General features: G+C 41.9%; 1 protein-coding gene across 1 annotated transcript; it reads right to left on the bottom strand.

The window, feature by feature from the left end:
• Positions 1 to 678: 678 nt before the first annotated feature.
• lamb1b (laminin, beta 1b) lies at positions 679 to 26,731 on the bottom strand. Its single transcript, XM_047575693.1, has 33 exons — positions 26,557 to 26,731; positions 26,112 to 26,284; positions 23,260 to 23,407; positions 20,447 to 20,520; positions 19,729 to 19,917; positions 19,567 to 19,630; positions 18,488 to 18,690; positions 18,003 to 18,123; positions 16,751 to 16,939; positions 15,828 to 16,004; positions 15,294 to 15,406; positions 15,126 to 15,205; positions 14,228 to 14,363; positions 13,966 to 14,124; positions 13,749 to 13,882; positions 13,522 to 13,642; positions 13,267 to 13,453; positions 11,893 to 12,036; positions 11,583 to 11,814; positions 10,442 to 10,605; positions 10,061 to 10,285; positions 9,099 to 9,316; positions 8,176 to 8,272; positions 4,163 to 4,532; positions 3,903 to 4,087; positions 3,082 to 3,323; positions 2,804 to 3,004; positions 2,581 to 2,725; positions 2,292 to 2,499; positions 1,805 to 1,946; positions 1,523 to 1,699; positions 1,271 to 1,430; positions 679 to 1,161 (listed from the first exon to the last, which is right to left on the bottom strand). The coding sequence occupies exons 1-33, from the start codon at positions 26,588 to 26,590 to the stop codon at positions 1,025 to 1,027; spliced, it is 5,349 nt and encodes a 1,782-aa protein (XP_047431649.1). The 5' UTR covers positions 26,591 to 26,731; the 3' UTR covers positions 679 to 1,024.
• Between the last annotated feature and the right edge of the window lie 324 nt (positions 26,732 to 27,055).

The raw sequence follows: 27,055 nt of genomic DNA, 5'->3' as shown, positions 1-27,055 counted from the left end.
CATCTCTTCCGGCTTCGAACTAGCAAGATGGCGCCGCCCGTATCCCCGGGAAAATAGCATCAGTTTGGCCCATGTTAGGACGTTGTCCATACAAAAAAAAAAACAACTGGACTTGTGGAGTTTCGAGAAGACGTTTCGCCACTCATCCACTTCTTCAGTTCTTGTGGGAATGTTGAGGTTTAAATAGGGAAGTCTGTGGGTATGTAACACATCAGAAACCCTAAATAAAATTACAAACTTCTGTGCTGTGTGAGCCGAAGTTCTGCTTAGCTAGCCACTTCTACACCTACATGTCTACTATTTGTCATCCATAAAGTTAACTACATAGGTGTATATTATGTGATAACATGGTAATGTAAATCTCAATGTTGTTAGCTGTGTTATGTCTAGAAAAATATGAAGTAAATGAAGCTTGTTAGCATAGACATGGTGTATTATTAGAATTAGCTAATGCTATCACATCACATGGCATTTTAAAGATCCCCTTGGTCCAAATCTTTCGTCTTTTCATGTTTAATCACAGTGTTCTCAGATGTTTTTGATTATTTTTTTACCTGCACAATTACAATGGGAAATGAGTGAGTCTCGTTTAGCTTTACTGCTAGCTAAACCAGCCTTTCCCGCTAAAGCTACTAACACAGTAGACTAACAACAGACAAAGAAAGAAAAAAAAAAAGGTAATTAAAATCAAACTTTAATATTTGTTGGTTTCACAAATTATATCTTTGGTCGTTTTAAGCACAATTAAAACTTAAACACACATTTAAACTGTTCTATATGTTCTACACATTCTTGTATTTGAGGTCACATTGGCTTCTAGTGGTTTCCTTTGGGACTCATTATTCAACACTTTAATGGCAGAGCTATTGTTAAAGCTAGTTTCTGTAGTTGAAACACTTTTTGGCACGATAACGTCAAATATATTACAGTGTTGTGTCTTAACAGCTATAAAAGGGAGCAGTCTCTCTGGTGCGGTACGTTAAAAAATACTATAAAAAGTCAGAGAAGGCCAGAGACGACTTGATCACACACAGGTGCTGTACAGCGTCACTTTTTGACTGATCTCCTCCAGGATGCGACGGGCAGTTTGCTCCAGCTGGGCCAGTTCTTCAGCTTTTTCCTCCAGGACGCGCTGATTGACCTCGTAGGAGCGCTCCAACTCTGAAAGCACAACAGGAAGTAGTCATTCCCTACCCTGCTTGAATATTAAGCTTTTTAAAATGTTTGTTTTTAAAAGCGCAAAGTATGACACTGTGTAAAAGAAGGTCACCTCCGAGCCTCTGCAGCTTCTTGCTGCTCTGGTCGAGCAGCTCTTTGGCCTCCAGTTGCAGTTCGTCCGCCCTTCTCCTCGCTTGCAGCACCGAATCCCCTTTATCCTCCACCTGGACCTCCACCGCCTCAAATTTATCTTTCACCACATCTTCAAACTCCTGCGCACACAAACAAACAACACTGATGACAGCGGCAGTTAAAATAACCCGAGACAGTCTCAGAATCGGTGAGTAAACGGTATTCGTGAGACCTGCTGTGCCTCGTCTGCGCCCTGTTTGGCCCGGTCAGATGTTGCCGTTGCCGCCGCCTCCAGTTGGTTCACCTCCAGGTTTTCCTGTCTCAGGAGCCTGACCTCCCTCTCTAGTTGCACCAGACGCCCCGTGGTATTACTGAGCTTCAGCTCCGAATGGGCCGTCTCCGTCTCCACCTGACACACACATTGAAAGACATGGAAATCTCTTCTAAAATGGTAAAAACATAACTGTGTCTTGTCATATTGTGGACCAGTTCTGCTATTTGAGGTTGTACTCACAGAGACCAACAGGTCCAGGGTTCCTTTAGTGTTATTCTGGGCCAACTGGATGGCGTCCCGGGCGATGTTCTGAGCACGCTCAGTCTCCTCCAGCGCTGTCATCACTTTGTCTGCCCTCTCCTTCATGCTAGACGCCGCCTCACTGATGGAGAGACATATATTCTATTCCAATATTTTTGAACCTCATTCCTTAGGGATAAGAGGAGTCACTGTCTAGGTGTTTGGTGTCATAGAAAAGGGCCTTTTCCTATTTTTGTGTGATAAGTTGTTACAGGAATGTGGATTAGTTATTGATGTACAGTTATGGTCATCTTCTTGAGCATATGTGTATTCTTAACTTAGGGAAGCCAGCCAATTGCATGACAAATTCTTGTCTTTGTAAACACTATAAAAGACAAATGTTTTGATTTTGTGTGTTGAGGTACATTATTATGTGTCCAGAGTACTATCTTTCAGAAAAATCATTATGTTCTTTCCTCGTTGTTACCTAGCAATCTTGGCCTCCTTCAGCAGCGACTCTGCAGCCTTGACGTCCTCGGCGCTCTGACTGAGGATCGTCTCCACGCTGGTCAGGGTGCCGACCTTCTCCTTGATCTCCTTCGTCAGCTCCTGCAGCTTTTCCGGCGACGTCGGCATCTCCAGAGCCAGGACCTCGTTGGCCACGGCCTCGATCACGGACACATCCGCCTTTTCATCTGAAAGTACCAGAAATCAAACATTTTCATCCTTCAGACGCAGTCCTTACCAAAAAAACCTACATTTCTTCAGTCACTCACTGGTGAGGAGGTCTCGTATCTCTTTGATGAGGTTGCGGAGCTGCTCGTTGCTTTTCTCCACTCTCTCTTTGCTCTGGTTGGATTTGACCAGCACGTCCATGGCGTTTATCTTGGCCTCATTTGCACGGTTCTTGGCCTCCCACACCTGAGCACAAGCAAGTCCAGAAAATTCACTCACATTCACCTGGAGTTATGTTTTGGGTTGTGACAACTGCTCACTTACCATCCTGGAGAGCTTGTCCACCTCCTGCATAGCTACTACAATCTCCTGGTCCAGATTTTCGGCTGATTTTAGAGACATTTGAGAAGTGGTGACGACGCCTCCACATCCTTCTCCTCCACACCGAGTCATGCCGTCCTCGCCAGCACAACCCAAACCACCGCAGGATGAGCAGGCGTCATCTTGAGCAGCAGCACCACACGTCTACAGAGTAACACATATAAATATCAAAATGAACACACAGGTTTTCGTGTCTTCTGCAGTTGTGTAGTGTCCCTTACCTTCTCACTGAGTGGAGACAGGTCAAATTTATCCAGCTCCTTGGAGAGCTTGTCCAGCTTCTGCGTGTTTCTTTGGTGCTTTCGGTCAAATTCCCTCTCGCTGCTGCTCAGTTTGTCCTCGGCGGCTTTCCGTACAGCAGCGGACTCCTCGACTGTGTTGCCGGGATCGCTGGTGGAGGCCTTGGCGCGGAGTTCGGCATTCTTAGACTCCTTATGTGCATCAGAAATGGTGTCCAATGCACCTGGGAACAAAACGGTAAGTGAGATGTTTTTTTTATATGTATTGATGGAAGTGAAGGAAAAAACCGTAGGACAGGATCGGTTGAGCATGGCTACTAAGAAAACGGCAAAACATTCAAAGGAAGGAGCTCAGGAATCAAACTAAAACAAATTACTAAACTAACCAAGAAAAGAGAGAAGTTTTAAATGTAAAGGCTTATGCTGATGATGAGCTTGTCTCCCCACAAGGTGACAGTTTGATCACTGGCTCCTCCCTTCCTCCCACAGATGACAGTAGCAAATTAGGCCACACCCCCATTTGGGTGAAAACATTTGGGTTTGAAGAACAATATATGACAGTGCAACTTCTCCTTTGTTTTCATCCATAAGGGGGCGTGGCCTTTTCAGTGATGTAAGGTTACTCTCTTCCATCCAAGGCATTGCTAAAAAAAACATTGCTTGTTTACCCCCTACGCCACCCACCATGGACTATTTTCCCTGCTAGCCTCTGCCCTGGGAAGAGGTTTTGCAGCATCTGAAGCAGAACAACAAGGTTCAGTCACAGCTTCGGACAATGCCAATAAAAAAAAGTAATTTCCTACCATGGATGTTGGTGTTCTTGATGTTGTGCACCTGCTGCCTCAGCTCCTGGACGTCTCTATCCAGTTGTTTGGCCTCGTCGGTCAGTAGGTCCAAGTTTGCATGGGTGACTTTAGCGTCGCTGTGGAGACCGTCCAAGGTGTCCTCTGTGGTGTTCAGCTGTCCGTTGAGATACGACATCAAACCGCTGAGAAAGACAATGAAACAATGCTAAAAAAGGTGACTTTAACATTAACTGGTCTCTGTTTGTCTGTGTCCATACGTGATCTGATGCATCAGGTCTTGTATCTCCTCGAACTTGACCGCTGCAGGATTGTTCTCGACTATCTCTCTGACCGCCTTGGTGTTTTTCTCCAGGCTGTTGATTAACTCTCTGTACGGCGCCGTCACCCCGACCGTCTGCAGCTCCGTCACTTGGGCGTCCAGACGTTTGGTTTGGTTGGTTAACTCGCCAACCACCGCGTCCCAGACGGCGAAGCACTGGTGGCAGGGTTCACAGGAGGGGAACTCACCCTGGTAGCCCCTGGCACACTTGTCGCAGCGTGGGCCGGACACGCCCTCCACACAGGTACACTGTCCTGTAGCGCGATGGCACTGCTCACTGGATATTCCCCGAGGGTCGCAGTCACAAGCTGGAATAAGAGTGGGGGAAAGAAAACATCTTTTGAGAGTTATAATACAATGGTGCGATCCATTTGTATTCAGAGTTGGAATTTTCAAATGAAACGTCTCCAAAGTTGGATTTTCCTCACTACCTCCTGGCTGAGTTTCCAAGATGGCCGCCCCGTGTGTAAACAGCAATTAGAAGCTCCTGTAATATTCTGTTCATTAGCACTTCTGATTAGTTTTTGTTGCATTAAATCTGTCATAGAGACAGTATTTTTCCACATACATATGTTGAAATGCTTATGCTCATGTGTTATATGGGAACTATAAGCCCATATCACGCTAACAATGGCTAAAAACAATAGCCTATTTTTATAAACTTGTGCCTCATGTGGTCTTGTAGATTTCATCACTGTAAATAATTCTAGTAAAAAAAAACCTCATGAAGTTATGAACTTATGAAGTTATCTGTTGGATTTACAATCTGCTTAACTTGTTTAACATCATAGTAATAACATTAGTTAATATCAAGAATTTTTTAAAAACTTTTTTACTCTGCACTCAAAAAATGCAAATATTGAACACACCATGTTTCCACATATTTATATTCAGACGAGGCAAGAGCTTTCATGGAGGCGGCCATCTTGTTTTCCAACTTCTGTAACTGGAACACCGATACTTCAGGTGTGACGTCATTCCCAGTGCTGACTTAAAATGGAAAAACTTAGAAATCTACTCTAAACCCCAGATATTTTTTGTCGAACCCTGATTAACAGTTTAGATTCTGGCAAAATTACAAATATTTGTGCAACATCCAAATTTCTTTTAGCTCTATTTTTGGTCTCCACCTTCACCTCAGGGAGTCTTTTAGCAGTTAAGCTGCTAAATGCTACACTGATTTTATCTGTTAGCTAAAATAAGGTTGCAAATTCCAAAACAAAGAGCTGAAAGATGCTAAAACTCTTAAACGTTGTAAAAACAGCTTCATCAGAGGCGACAGCTTTTACTTATTTTGAACCAACTTAATATAGAGAACATGTTTATTTATTTATTTTTTGTTTCCACTGTAAATTGTTCTACCTATAGCTTCTATTTCTATATATATCAATCTTTTTTCTATCCTTAACAGTTGCTACAATTCTGAAAGTACAAATAATACACATATTATACACATATTTTTTCCATTATTTTCCCCAGAAATGACAATTTAAAGCTGTTTTTGTGCGACATAAATCTGTCCAGTAATTTCAGAGTAGCAGAAAGTAAAAAGCTGTTTTCTCAACAAGTCACAAGAGTAAAAGTAAGATATAACTTCTGTTTTCTGTCCTAAACGTTACGTGAGGTCTGTTACGAAGCCATTTTAACGTCTCCTGAGGGAAATAAGCCTTATTTATTCTGCTCCCATTGTTTTCAGTAAATAAACTTAGACATGAATTTGACCTCAGAGGTCACGGTGATCCCTTGGGTTTCGGGGTCGCTCCGCCTCCCTCCCTCCATAAAAAGAAACCAAGAGGGAGGAGATAGGATCGCGTGAGTCAGACAGAAGGAATGGAAATTTTAATTTAATTGTGTGATTTATGGAGCAGAAGCGTTTGAAGCTTCAGTTTCTGTTGCAGTGAAATATTACACCTATTAGGGGTCGGTGATTATGGGGTAGTAAGAGCTGCATACCAATAACACTCGCTAAATCACAGTGACATGTCAATGTGGCCAAAAAAGAACAAACCCTTCCTACTTAGAAGGCTTTACTATCAATACCCTGACACACAACAACCTATAACTCCCACACATTTCTCACTGGGTTGGTCACATCTGTGCAGAGAGAGGACGCGAGGTCCAGCTGCTTCACCAGCTTGAGAGAAGCTTTAGGGAATGCGGCGGGAATAATTCAGGATTCCTGGCTCATCCGGGGTGTCGGCCCGTGACGAGAGCTCCCGGGATTCCTGGGAGTTTTCGTGGAACATCTGGTTCTCATGAGCGAGGAGCGAGAGGTCATTCCCATCTCCTGCCCTCTTTCTCTGAGGCCGAGCCAACCAACTGTGAGACCTTACAGCGGCTCGGGTTTGGCGAACGATACTAGTTTTTCTGGATACGATGAGAAGCTGAATCCGAGAGCCAACCTGCTGTCAGGCAATCAGGGTCCGACCCAACAACTGGAAACTACTTTAAAGTCGACCTAAGATACATAAACACACAGAGTATAATGACTCTGACGTCATATTGAAGTCGATTTAAAAGGAAACTCAAGAAGATAATCACTGGACTTGGAGAAGAACACGGACTCTGAGACTTTTCTATGTTTTTCTTTTAATCTTACTGCCCTTTTATGTATCCTAAAATATCAACAAATGCATTTTTATTGGTTAGCAAGAGCGTAGATTTGACTTTTATCTAAACTCCAGTCTTGTTAATTAATTTCACCTACTAAAGCTGCTAAAACAACTCATTTCTTCCCAATATGAAGTCATTACAACTCAAGTTTAGGACCAACACCCATGTCCTTATATTACCTATAAAGCTGTGTTTTAATCCCCATCTTTTATTTTTTTCATTATCTATATTCCTCTACCGTTATCATCCATCTCTCATTCCACTACCTCTTCAAATCGCATCTATCGTATGAAGGGCCAATTCTGCCACAATAATAAATAATTAAATAAATAAGTAAATACCTAAATATATGCCATAAATGCTATTAATTTATTGATGCACACATTTCTATTTGTTTTATGGCCACTTGGGGGCAGCAGAAACAAACTTCTTAAATGGAAATGGGGGAAACACTGGAGTCTCACTTCTAACCACTTTTAGCTCCCTTTTGGGCTCCACCAACCCCCAGACCCCAAATGTCTTGTTCTTTAGCTGAAACCTTTACCTGTAGGCCAGGTTTGGAGTTTTAGAAATAGAAGTAATACAGTAAAGAGTGAGCAGAGTGAGGACAGAAAACCAGAACAATGAGCAGAAAGACCTCGATACTCACTCATCCTCTCAGTACTTTACTTTTCTCTACTTCTTTCATTAAAGGAAATTAGTTTTGTCAATTAACCTCCTGAGACCCAAGCTCTTGTTTGCTATGCATTATTTATTTCTCCAAGGTATTTGGGATCAGTAGGACCTAAGAACTATAAAAACTTAAGCGTCATCTTTGAACAGGAAGTAGTAGCTTTTGAAAAGAAACACACAAACAAAAAAACTGGGATTATTTCATTAGTTATATTATAATAAATTCATAGAATTGCAAACTATTAAATCCCAACGTCCTCAAGCGAGTACTTGCAAATTAGCAAAAAATGCTAATTTGTTAAATATGCACATCATATCAAATCAGAAACATTAAGAAGAATAAATAAATTAATGAAATAATTAATTAATTAATGCCACTAGATGGCAGACTAAAGCATCCACTAATGAGGACAATGGGTTAAAATGAAGCAGAATAAGCTGCATAAAAGGCAAAAAAATAACGTCCCCATATGAGGACAAAGGGTCTCAGGAGGTTAATAAACTTCCCTGCATTGATTAAGTTGTGTTTTTAGGGAATTAAACATTAAATTTAGTTGCGTAACCTGTAAAAATTCATTATAGCAGCTTTAATATAAATACACTCTGCTATGTTACTGTTTAAATGAATCACCATCTTTTAACTACTATTTTGTGTCGACATCTTACCGTGACATTTGACCTTCGGGTTGCCCCAGAACAGCTCTTTGCACTCCCGGCAGGTCCTGCCACCAAAACCGGGTCTGCACCTGCACTGGCCCGTGATCTACAACAAGAGGGACACCCAGAACCAGTCCACCAGGTCAGAATGTGTTGGTTTATTGTTTAGGAAACGCTTATTAATTTCAAATAATTCTCCGACTGTAAGAAATACTGCGTCTGTTTTCTTCTACTAGAATAAGTCGGAATAAAGGCTATTTTTTTTCGTACAATAAACAGACTAATTGTGTGCGTTTCAAGGCTCTTCATCCACATGCAACAAACAATGGAGCTTTGTATTTTTTTTTTTTTTTGTATTTTTCTCATCCTCAGAAAATTCAGTTATTCCTCGGTGTATTCTGAGACTTCCTTCCTGCGATGGAGGGCGGCCAGTAAATACAGAAACCCAAATGTTTGTGTGCGGGTGAGTGGACGGACATATTTCTTTTACATGCAGATTTGTGCAAGAAGCAGCTGGAGTCCATATATCAAAAAAAATAAATAATAATAGTAATAATAAAAAATACACAAACACAAGCTGCTGTGATTAAATGGGCAATGAGTGATGAGTGCTTGGGAAACTTTCTCTGCCAGTCCCTACATTGTGTAAGTCTGGCAGCAGCAGTGAGTGGAGAGATTTTGCGGCTCATTCGGTTATATATCATGTTTAGGGGAGTAAATTGGAGCAGCTGCTGCAGCGATGCTAATGCAGGAGATGATGCAGGCACTTGCAGGAAAGTCGCCAACATCTGGACAGTTACAACGAACTTGTTGACGCAATTCTCCAACGTATCTTGCAGAATAAACCCCGGTGCTTCTCCGGACTCAGAAGAGATTACATGAAGTTAATTCAGATCACATTTAAGTTAATTTTTAGTTTTTTTTATCCTCACCACGTGGCAGGAGGTTCCCTCGGAGTGGTCGGGGTCGCAGTCGCAGCGCTGGCAGCCCGTCCCGCTGGCGATGTTCCAGGTGTCGAGGGCGCAGCGGTCGCAGTTCGGTCCGACCACGTTGGGCTGACAGGGACACTGGCCGCTACGCTGGTCACACTGGCAGTCATCAGGCGACGAACAGGCCTGAGGTACCGTCCCCGTGGAGAAACACATGCACTCTGCACAGAGGAGGAGGGTTTATTGTGTTTAAAGACGGGACTGGAGGCAGCGTACATGTCTCTTAGCTATTTCTGTTTCCTTAACCTTCCTTATAGTTCCTTGTGGTTCCCTGTTTACCTGAGGTTTTGTCTTATTTTGGGAGATTTTTAGGTTTCCCCTTCCTACTCTGCAGCACTTTTTGTTACAGTTCAGTACCTTTACCTTTATTTAACCAGGTAATAATCAAATGTATGTTCAGAAACTCTTTTGCAAGGGGGTCTTGGCCAAGAGAGCAGCACAAAAAAAAAAAAAAATAATAATAATAATAATAATAAACTATCATTTAAACTGCTTTAAAAATACTACTGATTAGCCTAATTTTTATTTTAAAAAGTATACACTGCAAAAAAGTAATTTCAAGAATGCAAAAATCCTTGTATCAAATAAATACATCTGATATTTTGTTCAGAGACACAAACTTTAAGCCAAAAAAAAAGTGTAACCCATTGGCTGATTCTTTTTTTCTTAATACACGATGGTTTCATTGAATAAAACTATTTTGCTTCTTTCTAGTGATGCTGTTTTTGCAGTGTAGAGCATCAACCTGTGTATTTATTTAGTAAATTAAATTAATATCATTTAAAACTAGATCTGGAACAGACTGCGTCAGCTTTTTCTGCTGATTTATCAATACGAATAAATGTTTATTTGCTCATTTCAAACGTCCCATTCACCACAAACCCCCGAACCAAACGTCTACTCACTCCTGCAGTCCTGTTCGCCCGCGTTGCCGTAGTAACCCAGCTTGCAGTGCTGACACGCGTGGCCCTGGGTGTGGTGCAGGCAGTTGAGGCAGGCGCCCGTGCGCGTGTCGCAGGACCCCGGGTCGTGCATGTCGATGTTGTTGTTGCACTGGCAGGGCGTGCAGCGGCCGCCCGGCACCAGGGGGTTCCCGTAGTAACCGGGGGAGCACTGGTCGCACCTGGCACCTGGAAAAAACGAGAGATGAAGGACGTGCTGATAAGACACCTGCACGCTAATTACAGGGAATTTATGAGGACGTGACAACCTGAAAAATAAATAAATAAAAAGAAACGCCCTCTGAGGTGTTTATGTAAAAACAAACCTGTGAAGTGTTTGCGTACCTTTGTAGCCGGGGCTGCACACGCACACCAGCTGGTTGATGTTGGCCAGGAGGTAACAGCCCTCTGCAAACTGGCGCCCGCTGCGAGGCCCGTCCGGACACATGCAAGGGCGGCAGTGGTCGCCTGAACCCAACTCCGGGTCGCCATGGTAACCGTCCAGACACCTGCGGAGTATTTTAAGGATGTTTTAAAAAATAAAAAATAAAAAACTCAAAATCTGACAAAAGGAAGGAACTAAGATCGTGATCCGTGAACTGAAGCTACAATCAGTGACAACAGGAAGAACATTTTTAGCTGTGAACACACTTTTGACATTTTGTTGAAGTGTCATTTAGACTAAAAAGGTCATGAGTGACTGATGGAAGCTGGAATTTGCAGAAAAACTAGCCTCATGTTTATATTCACTTATCTCCTCCTCCTGATATATAAAAGTATTCACTGCTCCTGCTTCTTCGACATGTTATCCGTCAGTACATTTACATGCACGTGAAAAAAACTAATTATTGCCTTAATCCGACTTTAACTGGACAACTCAAGTGCATGTAAGCACGTTACTCTGCTTATCTGATTAAGACACCCACATAATGTGATTGGAAACAGATTTTCTCCGGCATGTATACACCTTAATCTGACTTTAACTGGACAACGCGCGTGCACATGCTCCACAACCGACAAAAAACATCCAAGAAAGCCGGTCGCAGAAGAAGAAGGTGCCACATTACGTACGAGATTAAAAAAGCTGAACTATTTTCCATCTGGTTGTTGTTTGAAATGCCGCATAAATGACTCTTTTACGTTTATTATATGACGCAATAGGTCAAACCTGCTGAAAAGACACATATCGCCCCCTAGTGTGGAGGAGGAGGACATGTTCCTGTTAGTTATTAGATTTTCTCCGGTGCATGTAAACTGGGACAAGGACTTCATTCAGAAAATCGAATTTAATCAATTAAGCTGTGCATGTAAAACGAGCCCAAATTCACACACATAACCACCACAGCCTTCAGAATAATCACTCTACTCACACAAACTCTAACAGATCTCAACAACGGGGCCATTACATGCATCACACTTCACAATCCACTCCCCTCATGGTGGCGCTGTGGAGCCCTGAGGTGCAGAAGGTGCTTCCCCATCGTACCTCTCACAGTGGTGTCCGGCGGTGAAGTCCCTGCAGCCCTGACACTCTCCGGTCAGAGGGTGGCAGTACTCGCTGTGGCCGTTGCAGTGGCACGGTCGGCACTGCGGGAAGCCCCAGTAGCCCGGCAGGCAGTGGGAACACTGGCGACTCGTGGCCCCCGGGACGCACTCGCACTGGCCGGTCGACTCGTGGCAGAAGGCGCTCAGCGAGCCCCGAGGATCGCAGTCACAAGCTGAAGGGGGTGAAATCAGGATTGTGATAAGAGATTCAAACGTAAGATTTGTTCGTAGCTTTAAGGGGCGACACTCACGTCTGCAGCCGGAGGGGCTGAACAGGAACGTAGCCGGGGCGCAGTGGTCGCAGTTCCTGCCGACGACGTTGGATCGACACCGACACTGACCTCCACTGGATTCACATACGGTGCTGAGAGAACCCTGAGGGTCACACTGGCATGCTGGGACACGAATGATGTTTAGGTTAGTGGCTAAGACACAGGATTCTGGTTTCCTCCTACTTCTAGAAAGAGGTTTATTGTGACATTATTGCGTAATGTTGTTGATTCTCTGCTCTAAAAGAGACAATATGACCTCGCCGGCTTAATTTTTAAATTTTGTCTTAATTCTCATAATTCTGACTTTATTCTCAAAATTTTGGGATTCTGACTTTTTTCGGAATTCTCTTTCATATCTAGGAATTCTGTATTATTTCTCAGAATTTAGACTTTTTTCTCGGAATTGTGACTATATTCTCGGAAATTTGACATTCCGGCTTTTTTCGGGAATTCTGTCTTTATTGGAATTCCAACTTTATTCTTGGAATTCTCCCTTCATTCTTAGAATTTCTGCATTCTGACTTTTTCAGAAATCTGTCTCATTTCTCGTAATTCTGACTTTTTTCTCATAATTCTGTCTTTATTAGAATTCCGACTTTATTCATTCTCGGATTTTCTGCATTCTTACTTTTTTCAGGATTCTGTCTTAATTCTAGGAATTCCGACTTCGTTCTCGGAATTTCTGCATTTTGACTTTTGTCGGAATTCTGTCTTAATTCTAGGAATTCTGTCTTATTTCTCAGAATTTAGACTTTTTTCTTGGAATTGTGACTATATTCTTGGAAATTTGACATTCTGACTTTTTTCGGAATTCTGTCTTTATTAGAATTCCAACTTTATTCTTGGTATTCTGCCTTCATTCTCGGAATTTCTGCATTCTGACTTTTTTTCAGAATTCTGTCTCAATTCCAGGAATTCTGTCTCATTTCTCGTAATTGTGACTTTTTTCTCAGAATTATGTCTTTATTGGAATTTCCGACTTTATTCATTCTCGGATTTTCTGCATAATTCTTACTTTTTTCAGAATTCTGTCTTAATTCTAGGAATTCTGTCTTATTTCATGGAATTCTGACTTCGTTCTCGGAATTTCTGCATTTTGACTTTTTTTGAATTCTGTCAAAGTCAAAGAGACACAGTAACTGATGAAAGACACACAAAAATAACCTAAAAAAAAAAAGGGACAAAATGACCTCAGCAAGACACAAGACAATTTACAACAAACACAAAACCACAGTTCACAATAAATTCCAGTGATTTAAATTCCTGGTGAAATCAAAATCAAAGGTTCCAGATAATAAAGTGTGAACCAGGAAGTGGCCGTCATCATGTACTCAGATAGATCGGCGTCCGTACCCATGGCTCCTTTGTGCAGCAGAGCAGAGACGCTGAAGATGTAGTCGTTGCAGATGTCGGTCATGGGGCTTTTCACCACGTTCTGGCTGCTCTCCAGACATCGGTAGCGCTGGAACGTATCCCACGCTCCTTCGCCGTCCGCCCCGTGGAAGATGTCCAGCTCTCTGACCCGCGGCATCAGCACCAACTGGAAGGAGAGCGGAGGTTTGTGTGGCAAGTTAACAACAAATAAACAACAAATGAAGGAGGACGTACGGAGTCGATGAGCGTGTACGGGCTCGGGACGTCGCTGACGGACGAGTAGAAGGGCAGACTGAGGTGGACGGTGTAGTTCAGTCCTTTCTCCAAACACACCGGCCTCAACAGCAGCACGTGTCTGAAGAAAACGGCAACACGGAAACAGGAAGTCAGGTCTCCGTGTACGTTTACGTTTGGGTTTATGTGGAGAATGTGTTGCCACGGAGACGGCAAACAACACCCACCTGGATCCCGGTGGGAGAGAGATGGACTGTTCGTCGCCGCTCTGGACGGACTCGCTGCAGTGGCCGTGGTAGTTCGGAGGGTTGAAGACAGGACGCTCGACTCGGACGTTGACCTGCTCCCACTGCTGAGGCAACTGTCAACACAAAACAGAGGTTATTCCAACAAGTCCTGATTGATCATTATTATTATTATTTATTATAATTAATATTATTTCACCTGCGGCTCGTAGCGTATGAGGATGTCGTAGTCCATGGAGTCTGGGATGTTGTCGATGTTGAACTCCAGATAAGCTCCTTCCGGCACGTTGACGAAGCCCATCCCGGTCCAAGTGGGACTCCGATCCTGAGGGTACGGCCTCGGTACCACCGTCACACCCTGACGCAGAGGAAAAACAAAAACAAAAACATCATCACGTCACAGCTACATCCTGGTATCCGGGTTAAACTGAACTAAAGACGGAGCAGTAAAACGGACTCACGGGTCCGTGGTTGGCGTCCTCGGCCTCGTACGTGTAGTGATCCAGAGTGATGAAGTAGAAGCCGGACTCAACTTGATCGCAGCGGCGTCCGAACATGTGATCCCTGCACTCGCACTGACCGGATTCAGGGTCGCAGCTGTGGAGAGACATGGAAAGTCACAGTGGACTTTTATTATCTCTCTCTGCAGCGGACATTTTTTCTCTTAATCCTGACTTTTTCGGAATTCTGACTTTATTTTCAGAATTTTGCCTTTCTTTTTTTTGTAATTCTGACTTTTTTTCACAGAATTCTGACTATATTCTTGGAATTTCGGCATTCCGACTTTTTAGGAATTCTGTTTTTACTGGAATTCCAACTTTATTCTTGGAATTCTCACTTTAATCTCTGAATTTTGCTGTTCTGACTTTTTCTTTAAATGCTGACATTTATTCTCTAATTTCTGCCTTTATTCCCGGAATTCGACTTTTTCGGGAATTCTGACTTCATTCTCAGAATTTTGACTTTTTGATTTTTTTTTTGTTTTGTTGTAATCCTGACTATATTCTCGGAATTTCAGCCTTTTTTCAGAATTCTGTCTTTATTGGAATTTCTGACTTTTTTCTTGGAATTCTGACTTTATTTTCAGAATTTTGACTTTCTTTTTTTTCTGACTATATTCTCGGAATTCAGCATTCCGACTTTTCAGGAATTCTGTCTTTCTTGGAATTCCGACTTTATTCTTGAAATTCTGATTTTATTCATGGAATTTCTGCATTCTGACTTTTTTTTGGAATTTTGTCATATTCCTTGGAATTTGACTATTCTGACTTTTTTTGTTTTATGTTATTCTGGCATTTATTTTCTAATTTCTGTCTTAATTCTTGGAATTCTCTGAATTTGTGGATCCGTTACACCTACTTGTTGTTGAGAGCGCCGCCCTGGTCGCAGTCACATGGTCTGCAGCCGTCCATGTCATTGGACAGACCCCAGTGCTGTGGCTGTAGATTGAAACGACAAAAAAAAAAACCAATCAACAGAAGTTTGTGACACAGAGAGAAAAGCATCGAGTCGTGTTTGTATCCGTACCACACACTGATCACAGTTCTGTCCGTCCACGAGTCGTTTGCAGAAGCAGTTTCCTGTGACCGGATCACAGGAGTTGGCTCCCTGCAGCGTTCCCAGAGGGTTACAGGTACAAGCTGCCAAAAAACACAACGAAACAATGAGGTTCATCTGCGGCAGCCTGTCTACTGTGTGTGTTTGTTTTCATGGTGCGTTTGTTTGTGTCTGTGTTCTAATAAAGTTTTATTTGAAGTTCTAACCTTTACATACGTCTGATTCACTCCTTAAAAATGTATTGAACATATACGTGATTATAAGATTTAAATCATTTTAATAATATAGTGTAGAAGCTAAAGTCATTCACACTAAAAGATCAAACTTTACTATATTTTCGGATGTAAATTAAAGAACTGCACTGTATTGAACAGGCTTTTTAATCTTTGTATAGTCAACTAGAATACGCAACAAAAATGGAAATAACAACTTTCCAGATCAAAATAGGACTAAATAAATGCATAGATGTTGGGATGTGATATATATCTAATAAAAGCGTCTCACGCAGGCAGCCGTCCGGCCCTTGTCCCAGGCCGTAGTGTCCCTGTCTGCAGTTGTCGCATCGCTCTCCCTCCACGTTGGCTTTGCATCGACACTGACCCGAGATCAGCCCGGCGACCACGTCCGTCCGGGGGTCGCACATGCCGCCGCCCAGCGAGCCGGTCGGGTCGCAGCTACACGCTGTGGGAGACGTGAACGGTGACAATAAACCGTGTGGATAAAATGAATGCACCTCACTGATATGTAATATTGGTGCATTTTACTAACTAAAAAAAATACACACAAGTATAATTATTGAATTTAATTTGTTTGATTGGGACCTGATGTTTTGAGTAATTTATTATTCAATCATAATTATTAATTTGTGGCCTTAGGGTTAAGCAAGTATCTGTAGTCTAAGTCATTGGTCTTCAATGGTGGGTGCTGCAGGAATCTTTGGTTGATCATACATTTTTATATATATTTTTATTTTATTTTTAATACACAACATGAATCCAACATGTGTTAGTAAAGGGATAAATGGAGGCAGAAGGCGTTATCTTTATGTTTATGGTGTGATGTTTATCTTAATATCTTAATGCAAAATGATAATGATAATGTATATTTATAAAAAAGAACTAGGCCAAGTTTAATAGAACACATATATCATCTGACTTCTTGCAGGAGGAAAAACATAAAATAACAACAATAATAGTAATTTAAAGTCTTGTCAAAAGGTGCTTGTATTTAATTTTACAGCTCTATTTCAGCTCTATAATTACAATCATGCTGTAAACCACTACTTTCTGCTCCACTACAAAGGCCAAAGCTCCAGATGGTGCTTGTCTCGGTTTGTAAGAAACCAAACATGCCTTTAAAGACATGTCACGTCACGGCGAGCACGTGTCAAAAGAGGTCAGAGGTCGTGTAGGCCACATGCGACTCACGTTCACAGACGTGGGGGTCCCTCAGGTCTCTGTTGGGGTGCTGGTAGAAGAAAGGTTGACACTGCTCGCACTGTCGACCCATCGTGTTGTGTTGACAGTCCTCGCACACGCCTCCGCTCACGTTCCCGGTCGACATGTACACGGCGAGGTCGAAGCGACACGATGCGGAGTGTTGGTTACACTCACACTCTGAGAAGTGAAAGGGAAGCAAGTCAGAGACGGTCCGTGAATGTTTTGGTCACTGAATGTTCCACCCAAAAAGGGATATTAAAAAAATAAATTTATTATTATTTTTTTAAAAAAAAGTTGATTTTTGATTTTTATTTTAATATTCAAAAATTAAAATTCAATGCATTTTTCTTTATCAGGACCGAGAATGGATAAATAAAACTTTTTAGAAAAGCTCACTTTTAATTATCTGTTTCTAAAAACAAAAAATAAAATCGTTAGAAGACGGAAACAAAAAAAAAAGAGCGCGACCGGAAGTTTTCAAAGTAAGAGCCCGTATGACGGCGGCGTTGTGTCGCAGAAATTGATGGATGCGGATCAGCACATTGTTTTCCGAAACAATAAAAGAGTCACAGGGAAGACGACATGGCTGCAGAAGAGCTAAACTGCACATTTCAGGTGAAAACTAAAAATGACTACATATAATAAGAGAATAGTTAGCTACTAGCTAACATTACTCTGATATGCTGCAGAGATTTATACAGATGACGAAGTCTTGTTTTGCCATCACGTCAAAAATCTGCTCCAAAGACATTTTAGCCTGAGCCACGGAAACCATAGATAGAAGTCATATATTTAGGAGCTCTGACCATTAACGCAGAACCGTCCTCATATGTGCTCTTACTTTGAAAAAGGGAAACTTCCGGTTGCAAAATGTGGGGGAAAAAAGCGCGCTGTTTTATTTTTATTTTTTTAGAAACAGAAAATTAACGTTTTTTAAAATTTTGTTTCTCCATTCTCGACCCTAATAAAGAAAAATGCCCCGAATTGCAATTTTATTTTTTGAATTTTAAAATGAAAATGAAATAACCTCAATTTTTTTTAATGTCCTTTTCTGAACAGCAAATCCAATGACCCAAACGGTCTACTTGAATCTAAACTGATTTCCAGTCTTTATGCTAAGCTAAGCTAACCAACAATGTTCTCATGCAGTAACAAGTCAGTGATCAGCACATTTGTCAACCTTTTCTTTTACATGTAAATAAACAAAATGCAGATTTTTAATTTGTGTTTGTGATCTTACTCTTGCAGGAGTGGGTGTTTCGTCCCTCTGCAGGCCTCCAAGGCAGATCGTGGTAAAAGTCTTGGCAGCGCTCACAGTTCAGACCCTCGGTGTTGTGATTGCACACACAGCGGCCATGGACCTACACGCACAGGTAAATTTAAAAGTTAATCCAACTTTTGTATGTGTAAATAACCATCCTAACATTTGGAATCTTGAAAAAAAACCTTCATTAAGAATATTTACATTTACATATTTACATTATCTACACCCATTTTTGTGTTTTTATTGTATATTTTTCAGTACACATCTATATAGTATATGACAACCAACAATCAGGTCATGTAGGGGAGATTCTGCTGAAAAAAAAATGGTTCTAAATTGTATGTAATAGTACACCACATGGCTAGGTACATAAGGACTAATGTTGCCATGTTGCTGCATCTTCTTCTGCAGATGTTTGTTGCAGCTGGAGCTCGTGAGTTTTGAGCGTGTTTTCCACGTACCATGCCCTCGGCTCCGGTCGGCGCCCCTTCGATGGGCGCGCACTCGGAGGCGTGGCCGTAGCAGAAGCAGTTCCCCCTCACGACCATGTCATACAGGGCGTAGTAGTACTTCTCCGTCACCTCGTCGCGGGAGTCGAGCAGGTTGTCGCCCAGCGTGTGGAGCTTCATGAACTTCACTCGGAGGTTGGTGATCTTCAGCATGTCTGTACGCGCGCACACACAGGAAATAAGAGTGTCACGACTTTTCCATGCAGTGAAAAGGGCATCAATGCAAATAAAGCAGCAGTTTTTACTTCACTATTAATTCCAAATCCTTTATTTGAGCATATAGTCCTATGTGCAAAGACAAGCGATGAAATCCCAACGTCCTCAAACGAGTACTTGCTAATGAGTTACCTCGTTACTATTGACAGAAATAGTTACATTTGCGCGTCACATCAAACTATAAACGTTAATAAGCATAAATAAATAACTTTCAACTGTAGAATTTGACGAGGTCTTGTACTTGTCTGCTTTTGTCCCATGATTGGCTGCAGAAAGAACCTAATGTCCACATATGAGGACGCAGGGTCTCAGAGTTAATAAATGTTAAATGAACTGTGGTAATTTTTATTTGATTGATGGAAGAGTGAGCTTCAGAGCTTGAGGACACAACCCCCAGAGTGTTTTAAAACCTCCCCATGTGCGTGTGATCGAGGAAGTGGAGTGTCTCGGTCTGGATGTAGGTGAGTGTACAAAGTCGAAGTAGCTTCCACGTGTGAAATTCTTCCCACTGCTGCAGCTCGGCTACAGGGTTGGTGAATGACGGAGGGCTAAAAGTTACTGGAAATCCTTTTTCAGTCACTCTCTGTTCTTTAGCATCTCACCAAAATGCTCCATTGTCTGATCATTTCAAGTGGTTTAGTAAAATAACATTAAAAATCCTCTTTCAAGGGAATTGAGCCTAAAAAAAAAAGAGCATTAACTGCTTATTTTCCTTGATTGATCGTGATGTGGACTCTCAATTGATCACTGCTGAAATAATCCTTCAACTAAACCACTAAATTGTTAAAATACAAATACTTAAAGGTGATGCTTACTCTGTATCCTCAGGCTGTAGGGGTCATCAATCTCAAAGGCTGGGTCCAACACCCGAAATATAACCTGAGAGAGGATAATAAAAAAAAGAGAACGTGAGGTTAAAAACCAAAACTTTTAAAATAAACATGTTGTGTGTTATGTGTAAAATGTAAGAGACTCACTTCTCCCTCGGTGGACGGTTCGATCTCCGAGTAGCGGGAGTCGCAGATGATGTTGTCCACTTTGGCCAACGGCCCCGTGGAAACTCCGGGGAAGATTAGCTCGCAGTCGTTGGCAAAGTAGCGGTAAACCTGCCACGTCTTCCCGAAGTCCATGGAGCGCTCGATTACCATGGCAGCCGGACGAAACGTCTGCGAAGACGAGAGTTCATATTCTCATGTGGATGTGAATAAATGGAAATAAATGGGCCAAACACTGTTGGTGTTCAGGTTAATCGCTTGTCAGTACAAATTTGGAGCATCTCCATTCTTTTATTGTGAAACTTTTATTAGAATCCAGGATAAACTACAGCAGAATTTTCCTCAAATGTACATTTTAGAGGCTGGACTTTCCTGGCATGTAGCCAAACAAAGAAAAAAAAACAGGATGGGTATGTTTCAAGTGTGTTTTGAGTGTGATGTAGAGCTGCGATGTTGACGAGAGGCATGACTACAGCTGGCCACCATCAAAGCCAACGAGCGATGAGAGGCGAGCAGGAAAAGTCTTCCTCCTCTTCTTCCCACCGCTCTCAGGAGACAGATTTTCAACGCTCCTCCGCCCACAGCTGTCCGACGCTGCTGTGTTTATCTCCGTGCAGTATTTATGTGGAGTATATGCTGTGTGTTTATGTGTGCGTACGCATGTGTTTGTGTAGGTACGTGTGTGAGAGAAAGCAGACACCTTGAAGGTCATGATGAGGTGAGTGAAGTGAAACTCGGCCTCCAGGTCCAGCTGGATGGTCACGTTCTCCACACCTGCAGAAGAAAAAAAGGAAACGCAGCCCAACAGGAAATTAACGATTACAGTCCTTCCACTTGTAAAAAAAAATTTAAAACACACACTCTGTGCTGACTTTCCCACAAACTTCAACATACAGCGCGCATACAGAGTCAACTTCCAGCTTTCAGGCAACACATCTGCTCCGGTTCTGGATGGTGTCGAGCCCAGATCAGCTCTTTTCATTTATTTATTTTAACTGTTTATTGAATTTTACAAAAACAACAACAAAAAAAAAAAAAAACAGTGATTTTGTTACAACTAATTAAATTTATATTCAGATCTGTTTTAGGAGACATAGTTTAAAGTTTTCATGTTTAACTGATTATTAAACAGAAAGCACCAAACACTACCAAGCTAATGTTAGCTCTGTCAATTAGCTAGTTCAGTTAGTTAATGGTCTAACTTTTGTTACAACAAACTAAATTTATGTTAAAATCTGTTTTAGGAAACAGTTTTAGGTTTTCATGCTTAAACAGCAGGAAACCAACATTAGACAGCTAATATTAGCTCTGTGAGTTAGCTAGTTCTGCTAGCTGCGCAACAATGCAGCTACTAAACGCGAACCAACTGTTATTTTATTATTTGTGTAGGAAATGTATTTGAAAATTGGAAATTGTTTGATCATTAAACTGCATTTTGATCAAGTGTCACATCATGTTAGTTTTTATCAGGTAGCTACAAACACTGTTAGCTCTGTCAGTTAGCTAGATCTGGTAGCTAATGGTCTAACTTTTCTTGCAACTAACTAAATTTATATTAAAATCTGTTTTAGGAGACATAGTTTAAATTTTTCATGTTTCGTTAATTATTACAGCAAGCACCAAACACTAGCATGTTAATGTTAGCTCTGTCCATTAGCTAGTTCAGTTAGCTAATGGTCAACCCTTTGTTACAACTAACTCAGTTTAAGTTAAAATCAGTTTTAGGTTAGTTTAAGCGCCTAATAGATTATTAAACAACAGGCAACCAACACTAGGAAGCTAAGGTTAGTGCTAATGTTAGTTAGCTAGTTCTGCTAGCTACATAACATTGCAGCTACTAAACGCTTGTACCGACTAAGTCTTATTTTAGAATCTGTTTAGGAAATGTAATTTAAAATGAAAAATAATTTAATTATTAAACTGCATTTTGATCAAGTGTCACATCATATTAGTTTTATCAAGTAGCTACAAACGCTGTTACCTCTGTCATTTAGCTAGATCTGGTAGCTAATGGTCTAACTTTTCTTACAACTAACTAAATTTATGTTCAAATCTGTTTTAGGAGATGTAGTTTAAAGTTTTCATGTTTAATTGATTATTACAGCAAGCACCAAACGCTAGCACGCTAATGTTAGCTCTGTCAGTTAGCTACGTAACACTGCAGCTGCTAAACGCTTGTGCCAACTAAGTGTTATTTTAACAATGACAGTGTAGTAACAGTGAAGCGCTGTGCGATTTAATTCAGCAAATCTTCATTCACAAACCACTTAAAACCAGGATGTCGTTCAAACTTAACAGCAGCAGCTCTGGAGCCAAGATGCAAGTGGAGGACGAGAGTGCGGGGAATTAGGAAATCCCAAGTGACGCCATTGTGCGTCTGCAGCTTCCTGCTGTTTCAGAGCTATCTGCGCCGCTGCTCGCTCCATGACTCACACCTCTGACAGATTCCCACCACTCTGCAGGAAAAACTATGTGCATGTACAGCAGGAATGTGGGAGCAGGATTTGTCCGTCTGCGTGGAAATATGCTGTAATCTGTTGTTTTTTTTTTTGCTTGTTTTCATTTCATGGTAACCATTAAAATGTAACGGTTTGTCAGTTGGAATAGATATTAAGACGGAAACAACCCAAACAAGCACAACTGTATATTTAAACAAGCGAGGAATCCGTTTGCAGTGTGCCACACCAGTCGAGTAGATTAATGTTTATTTATATCGCAGGTAAACTTCCAGCTGTGGCAAAGGTTTCTTGGGTTCTACAAAATAACAGATTCTGAACTTGGCAAACAGACTCCGGGAAAAAGTCTGAGAAAATGTCCCTCCTCAAAAACATTTTGTTATTCCCCAGTGGCTGAGACTTTATTTAAACATTTTCCATTAGTTTTATTATGAACTGGAGGCGACTTAGCATCTAAACTGGACGTTTATCCACATTGCGCAAAATAAACCTCTTATATATGACTTAATTTTGGATAAATCTACATAAATATTCATTATTATGTGGAGAAAATTGCTATTTCGTGATGTGGCGCTGCCATAAAAACATCTTGATAAACAGCGAAGAATAAGGTGATAATAATATTAACTGAAGGCTGTTTAAGTGCATTTAGGGTGTGAATTTTTAGCCGTCGTTTCAATTTAAAAGCAAAAAAACATCTTATAGGTGAGAGGAGTCATTTATGTGGTAAAATAAATCCCTGGTTTCAGTTTCCTGTGCGAGTAGACGGTGGTAGAAAGAGGGAAACATGATTACAGATCCTCAAACCGCTGTCTCATTGTGCACTTCCCCACTTTAAAAATCCTGTGTGACCCACATCTGTTTCCCAGCTGCACACCTGTTCTTCCCCCTGCACACCTGTAAGCCCCGCCCCCCACGCCTCTGATTGGCTGCCCAGTGGCTCTGTGATCTCTCTCTCCTAGTCATTACAGATGCCCCGTGAGTTTCCCATGAGAATCGGCCTCGGCGGGAGCTCACACGCTCTCAAAACGTCTCGTTTCTCAGGTGCGTCTCTCACCGTTCTCCGACTGCCACCAGGTCTTGAGGCGGTTCGGGGCGAAGGTGGTGACCACGTTCTCGATGGTGTGGCTTTCGGGGTTGGCGGTGGGGTAGCCGTCCTCGTCATACGTCTGAATGGAGTCGCACATGAAACATTTCTTCTCCTCCTGAAGGCCGGAAAGTGTAAAAAAGGGTCAATGCACCGTGTGGTTTATGAGACAGATAAACTGTTTAGGGACGGAGGAAGCAACTTATTTATTTATTTAGTCTTAATGCTGCTACTAATACTTACCCTGGACATGATCATATGTCACTTTTAGCTATTTGTGAGACAAGGTGAAGTAAATACCATTTAAACCATCAGTGTTCTGCTGGGAAATTCATTCATGCGGATGTTGCACTTGAAGCAGGTTTAGGAAAAACAGCAGCATCTTAAATGTAGTCTGACTTATTTTCTAATCTTCTAAATTGTTTTGTATGTACAGTATCTTTTAGAGCTGGGTGGAAAAAATGCATTTTTGATTAGAAGTTGATCTTCATGTAAAAGATTGGATGTTGATTCATAAAATCCTTGTTTCATTTGCTTAAATATATGATATTTTCTGCATGTTAGAGTTAGAAATATTTCAGTTTCCTGTCAGAAAAAAAATGAAAAGCTTCACGTTTTTCACATTTTTAGGGTGGAGCTAGTGATTAAAAATATTTTAATTAGATAATCAGTTATATAGGATGGGTTCTGGACCATTGGTCTTCAACAGGGGGTCCTCGGCCCCTAGAGGTTCCGCAGAGGTACTGCAGGACGGTCGCAAAATCTTTGGTTGATTGGACATTTTATATATATATTTTTTTTTGTAAATTTCCCCACAAATTTAAATTTCTTTAAATAGACATAAACATGAATCCAACATATTTTAGTAAAGGAATAAACGTTCATCAGTTTACAGCGATACAGAAGCTGAATTGGCCGATTATTGAGGCCAAAATCGATCAAGCAAAAACTAGTATTATTTGAGTAGCTTAATTTTCAATGCAGAATGATAATAACAAAAGGATATTTATAAATAGCACTAGGCTGAGTTTAATATAGAACATATAGTAAGTAGAGAGTTACTACTTAATCCGTTTACATTAGTTATTTGAATGTTTTAATGGCTGAACTGGAGAGGAAGCTTTATGCCCATCAATATGGAATCAGACGTTCAACGACACATGGGCGTAGGTCAGGGCGTCCAGATGTGTCTGTCTGTCTGTCTGTCTGCATATATTTAACAATGCATTCGCTGCCTCTGGGACCTGGCGCAGATGGTTTGGCACGGACACAAGCTAAACCGCGGTTCACACACTCTCAAATGACACAGTATTACAGAATGTGAATAAACAAAAAAACGAGTTTCTCAATTCCAGCCCCGGCTCCGGCTCCGGGGGCCAAAAAAAAAAAAAAAAAAAAAACTACGTCTTGTGTCGAAATGCGAGGAGGAGCGGAGTCCAGATAAGTGACCGCACTTAGCGGAGAGGACTTCCTCCCCTCCTTCACCCGAGCCTCATTCTTGGGGACTGCGCTCATCTTCAGAAAAAGAGCCCCACAGTGCGTCTACGCGTCCATGAAAACACCATTCACGGTCCGAAACTCGCCAAAAAGGGTGTTTGATAAGAAGGAGAACATCCCCCACCGCCTCCCCCCTCCTCAGGCCGTATGCACACAGGACAGGGATTGTGAGGCACACAGTGCTTTTATTGTGGAGGGGAATGTCTGAACTCCCACTCGAGACAAGACAGCGAGCAGACGCTGCTGCGTGCACACGCTCCCACGCACGGACGCAACACACGAACTCATTTTCAGGTTTCAGATCTGAAGTTGGTCCTCGTACTTTTAATTTAATTAATGAATTTGTTTACGTAAAACGAGCCTCCCAACGGTTCACCGTTCTGAAAACGTTCAAGGCCGTCGAGCCGCTTTCTGTCACATGCACGGACTTTTCTGCACCAGCAAATCAACTTATTGAATCAGAGCAGTTTAGGGCAAAGACGCTGGTTTAAAAATGCCTTCGTAAGTAGCTGAGGGGCTGTTAAACACATGTAGCGTAGATAACTGTGGAAGAGACGCACAAAATGGAAACGCTACGATAAAATATGTTATAGTTATAGTGTTGTTGTTGATTTTTTTGGGGTAAAACAAAAGCTGAAAGCGTCGAAAAGACTTCTTCCGTCTACTTTATAATCAGTAGCTCATCAAGAAACAAATGCAACTGGACTTTGCGGAGTTTCTTCAAGGCCTTTTCAGTTCTTAAAGAGCGGTGGTGGAGCTGAGGTTTAAGTCAGGACATCTGTGGCTGTTGTCCATCTGGAAATCACATGACTGGAGTCTATTTATGACCAGATACGTATCTGTAGTTTTGGGAAAACGCTCTGATCCTGTTGCTTTTTTTTTTACTGTAACTGCTCATTAAAGGCCTAAGGCTTCAGTCTTAAGGTGTGAACGTTTTGAGGACTGATGGCGAGAAAGATTTTACTATTAGCCACAGATGTCTTTCCTTTACTTCTACTGGCTATAATGTGAACTGAAGACCTGAAACGTCTTCAAAGAACTCTACAAGTCCAGTTGCCTTTTTTATTTTTTTATCCAGATCAAATGTTAATTTTTTCCCAGACGTCATGTACGTAAACATAGATATCAAAACCCTGGCGAGTCCGAGTGCAGAGCAGCGCTTGAGTAAATCTCCGAGCTGCTCTCCAGACCTCAAGGTTTTCCACGTTTCAAGCTGCTTTGGACTCCTTCCACAGCCCACCCTGCTGATACCCATCAGCTCCAACACACAGCCTCAAACCTGCGTTTAATCTGTCTGCGCTCCAGGTTTCCAGCTCCCGTCTTACCTCCAGATGCCCCACGATGCAGAACTGCTCGGGCTCGTTCAGGCCGCAGGTGGAGGAGGCGGTGAGTTTGTGCGCCCGGCCGATCAGGAGGTCACCTGTGGCGGGGTAGCAGCTGCCCTCCGTGCAAACGTCCCCGAACTCGGGCACCAGCGCCCGGACAGGACACCACAGGGCTGCAGGAGGTAATGGGGGGAGAACTTCTGTCAGCTTTTAGACTGACAATCCTCTCCCACAGCAGCAGCAGAAAACAGTGTCTTATTTTTATTTTAATTAAGAAGCAGAGCCGTGGGAAACAAAGCAGCTCCTTGGCACTGGTTCATCTCCACTATGGGGAAATAATGGTTTGCATATGGCTCTCATTACATGCTCCTACAGAGCTGAACTGTCACAACAAAAACAAAACACACAGTTAGAAGACACACAAATTAAAAATCTTTTAACTCACCCAGAGAGGTCAGAACGTGGAGCAGGAGCGACATCTCGTCCGAGAGGTTTGGCGGCTCCCGCAGCGAAAGGAGAAATGTGTGCGTCCAGATGTGCGTGTGGAGTTTGAAGTTTCGAAGGCGGTCGAGGGAGTTGCCTCTTAGAAAGTCCGCATCCCACCAACCAACCAGCCAACTCCACCCAGCTGACAGAGGCGCGCACGGATCTGGGAAACGAGCTCACCCTCTGCTGGAAGCACGGGATACAGCTCTTCATGTTTTAATGTGTCACACTGTTCATTCAAAATAAATTAGTGGAAGCCTTAAAATATACTTTACAAGATATAACAGTACTATTATATTTTGCCAATATAAGATATTATAAGATTAAAACTATGGATTAATAAAACTACAAGCACAGGTGTGATAATCCAGCTTCATTTAACTAATCAGTTTGACTATTATTTTGTAATATATATATAAAATATAGAAATGTATTACAGTAAATTACAAGTATATCAT

Source organism: Mugil cephalus, chromosome 22 (assembly GCF_022458985.1).
Source record: "Mugil cephalus isolate CIBA_MC_2020 chromosome 22, CIBA_Mcephalus_1.1, whole genome shotgun sequence".
Classification (NCBI taxonomy): Eukaryota; Metazoa; Chordata; class Actinopteri; order Mugiliformes; family Mugilidae; genus Mugil; species Mugil cephalus.
This window is presented reverse-complemented; position numbering and strand designations above follow the sequence as displayed.

Excerpts from the sequence above, each read along its gene's own strand:
- lamb1b (XM_047575693.1), bottom strand. The coding sequence starts at position 26,590 with ATGTCGCTCCTGCTCCACGTTCTGACCTCTCTGG. Across the intron at positions 23,408-26,111 it reads GCATCGTGGGGCATCTGGAG|GAGGAGAAGAAATGTTTCAT; the intron begins GTAAGACGGGAG and ends TCCGGCCTTCAG. Across the intron at positions 12,037-13,266 it reads GCTGCACAAAGGAGCCATGG|CATGCCAGTGTGACCCTCAG; the intron begins GTACGGACGCCG and ends TTCGTGTCCCAG.